The 3,006-nt window shown below is 36.0% G+C and overlaps 1 protein-coding gene across 1 annotated transcript; it reads right to left on the bottom strand.

Annotated features, from left to right (window-relative positions):
• Positions 1 to 262: 262 nt before the first annotated feature.
• On the bottom strand, positions 263 to 1,927 carry LOC106791422. Its single transcript, XM_014757042.1, has 5 exons — positions 1,599 to 1,927; positions 1,259 to 1,502; positions 820 to 1,026; positions 594 to 759; positions 263 to 516 (listed from the first exon to the last, which is right to left on the bottom strand). Exons 1-5 carry the CDS (start codon positions 1,925 to 1,927, stop codon positions 263 to 265), a joined length of 1,200 nt encoding a protein of 399 aa, XP_014612528.1.
• Between the last annotated feature and the right edge of the window lie 1,079 nt (positions 1,928 to 3,006).

Raw genomic sequence — 3,006 nt, forward strand, 5'->3', positions numbered from 1 at the left:
GGACAGAAGGGTCTCTTTCGTGTATAAAAAAGCTAAGAATATGCCAAATAGCTTCGTTGCTGCTTATATATCTACCCATTTGGTATCGTGTATTTTCGTCATTTTTATTTATATTTTGTACTTCAAATACGGCCAAGTAACTGCCTGTATTTACATTTGTACTTAATGGATTTCACGGAACTGCAAAGCTCGATATTGATATGAGTCTTATACGTTTTTGAAAATAATGGTGAGTATGTTACCACCCACGTATTGTCAATTTCTACTTGATTTGTGACATTCGACAGTCGCATTGTGTATGTGTGGCCACCATTCTCAGTATTTCTGCGGCGATACATTGGGTAACCGTCAATATCCGTGATGGTATCATTCGTATACTGCTTTGGAAAACGCTTCTTACATTTTCATTTTCTATGCATGGTGATGTCATGTTAAATGCACCGCAGGATCCGTGGATCATGTGATTAGTATCAATATTAAACAATTCTTGATCAATTGACGGATCCGAAATTTCGGCTGAAAAATTATTTGATCAATTTCTACTTGAGGGATTGTGTCTTCGATCCAAATTATAATGTAAGCATGACACAAACCTCGCTTTTGCAACTCAATCGAATACAGCCAACAACGTGTGTTACCGAAAACTGAATATTTAACAATGAAATCAATCAAGGATTTCAATTTTTGTTTGAACACACGTGCAGTTATATCATGACGATGTATTGATTGTTGTCCTGGTAATAGTAAAGCTTGTATTTCCTCTCAATTCGGATTACATGTAAAAGTAATAAACAAATCTGGACGACCGTAATAACGTACGTAAGTCATTGCATCTTGTATGTTTGAAGGTAAAATGAAAGCACTACCGATGACATTGAAGATTACGTTCCCATCGACGTTTTCGAAAATAGCATCTCGTAAGTGAATGTATTCATCCGATTGTAATTTTGCCTGGTTGTATCGAATGAATTGCAAGCGTTCGCTTTCAATCTTAGCATACATATCTACAATGTATTGATGGAATAGCTGACGATACCGAAGGATATAGTTGTCTTGATTATGTCTAATAATCAATCGGTGTGCCTAGTAGTTCATTGAACTAACTTTTTATTCTATTTTATTTCCTTAAAAGAATAATAAAGAAAATGAACAAAGAAATTAAAATTAATACATATCGTAATAAATTAAATAGTTAATTGTAAAATTCACCAGTATTTGGATCACACTATTTGATGTTAAGGTTATATTCATCCTGTACTTGCCAAAATATTAATGGATATTGGAGTGCGTTATATGAATGGTGTAGATCCGAAATCATACTGACAGTGTTGTCCCGCCGTGTTATTTTTATAGCTCTATTATTGTCAACTGGATCAACAACCATAATAACATCTACCTCATCAACAGTTGGCGCGTTGAATCTGCCAGCATGTCCTCCTAATGGTACTTTGTCGGCTTTAATGACGATTTGATAGTTGTCATTTTGCAATTGTGGTGAGACTCTTATAATGAATTGAAGGAGTTGGTTCTTATTTTCTAAAAAATTTTCCAACAATATCACAATATTTCTTTCCTCTGCTTGTTCAATGAAACTATACTCGCACCAAGTTGTCACGCGTTCTTCACAACTGCCCATAAAATAAATTTGAAGAAACTTCGTATTTTCATTAGGCATTGGCATCAATGACCCAATTTTATGGTACACCTGTCCTTGTATTTTAAATGTAGTTTCAAAATTACGTCCATCAGATGTGAGATTGCAAATTTTAGTTGCCCCAAAAGACGTCATTTGGAAGCAAGAATTAATTTTGCGTATTTTGCGCAAAAATAATTTCAAATCATCAGAATTGCCAGCAAGAAGCGATAGTAAAGGTTCCGGTGGAGTGGGTAGAGATGACAGCACAACTTTTTCTGATGCGCAGCACATGCCTCGTGCTTCATTGTGAAATTGTAATGCGTGACAATATTAACATACTTTATCTATTGCGCCGATAGTAATTTTTGAATCCGCAGAGTAATTAATATCTGGTGCATACCTGACAATATTGACATACTTTTTCCATTGCGCCGATGGCAATTTTTGGATGCACAGAGTAATTAATATCTGGTGCATATTCGAACGCAAAATGAACAAATGATGCCCGTGTTAATGAGCGACTGGTCCACTGTCTCTGTCATTCTTGTACTCGTGCTGTAGCTATGTGTTGTTCACGCGCCGCTCTTATTCTCCGAAGATTCTTTCACCGACGTTCGTCCCGCTGTTCTTGAGATTCTTGTGTCAGTCTCTCTGCTGTCCTGATTCTTTGAGTTCCTCCTCTTGCTGTGATTTCTTCTTGCGACAGATTTGCTCTTTCAATACGTTTGCGTCGTGCATTTCGGCTGCGTACATTGGTGAGGTTGGTTTTTTTTGGTGGCATTTTAATTAAATAATTATTTTATTGTTTTCAAGTAAAATTGAATTATTAAAATGAGAAACGATAAATTAACTTACACCACAAAAACTCACACGTGTGCTAATTTATATTCTCCTTGTTCTTGTCTTTTTTTTGTTTGTATCTATGTCTTGTTACCCCCTGTTGCCAAGAGTAACATTCAACTGCACTACCACGGCCACTTCAATCACAAAGAAAATTTAAAGCGATAAATGTAGCGGCAAGAATCAGGAACTAGAATACTATTGGTTTGAACTCTGATCACCACTACTATTTTTATGTAACATTTATTTATTTATAAACTATTACAGACAAAACGAAAACAAGAACAAAAACGGATAACAAAAATGCGTTGAGGATTAATACGTTGTGGAGCGAGTAAGTGCAACTTCTTGACTAATTTATTTTCTAACAACGGAAGAAGAAAGTCTTTGTAACTATGGAATCATTAACATTCCCATAGAAACGCTGTTAGCTGTGATAGAGTGCTAGCGCTCAAGTAGTTTGCCAAAGAACGAGCAGTGAGGATGGCGGCGCCAGTCGTTGCATAGGATAAAGTAGAAATCTGCTTATC

The sequence above is a fragment of the Polistes canadensis genome, unplaced genomic scaffold (assembly GCF_001313835.1).
Source record: "Polistes canadensis isolate GaletaPanama2010 unplaced genomic scaffold, ASM131383v1 scaffold_306, whole genome shotgun sequence".
Lineage (NCBI taxonomy): Eukaryota > Metazoa > Arthropoda > Insecta > Hymenoptera > Vespidae > Polistes > Polistes canadensis.

Excerpts from the sequence above, each read along its gene's own strand:
- LOC106791422 (XM_014757042.1), bottom strand. The coding sequence starts at position 1,927 with ATGTGCTGCGCATCAGAAAAAGTTGTGCTGTCATCTCTACCCACTCCA. Across the intron at positions 1,027-1,258 it reads ATCCATTAATATTTTGGCAA|CTATTCCATCAATACATTGT; the intron begins GTACAGGATGAA and ends CGGTATCGTCAG. Across the intron at positions 517-593 it reads GATTGAGTTGCAAAAGCGAG|CCGAAATTTCGGATCCGTCA; the intron begins GTTTGTGTCATG and ends ATAATTTTTCAG.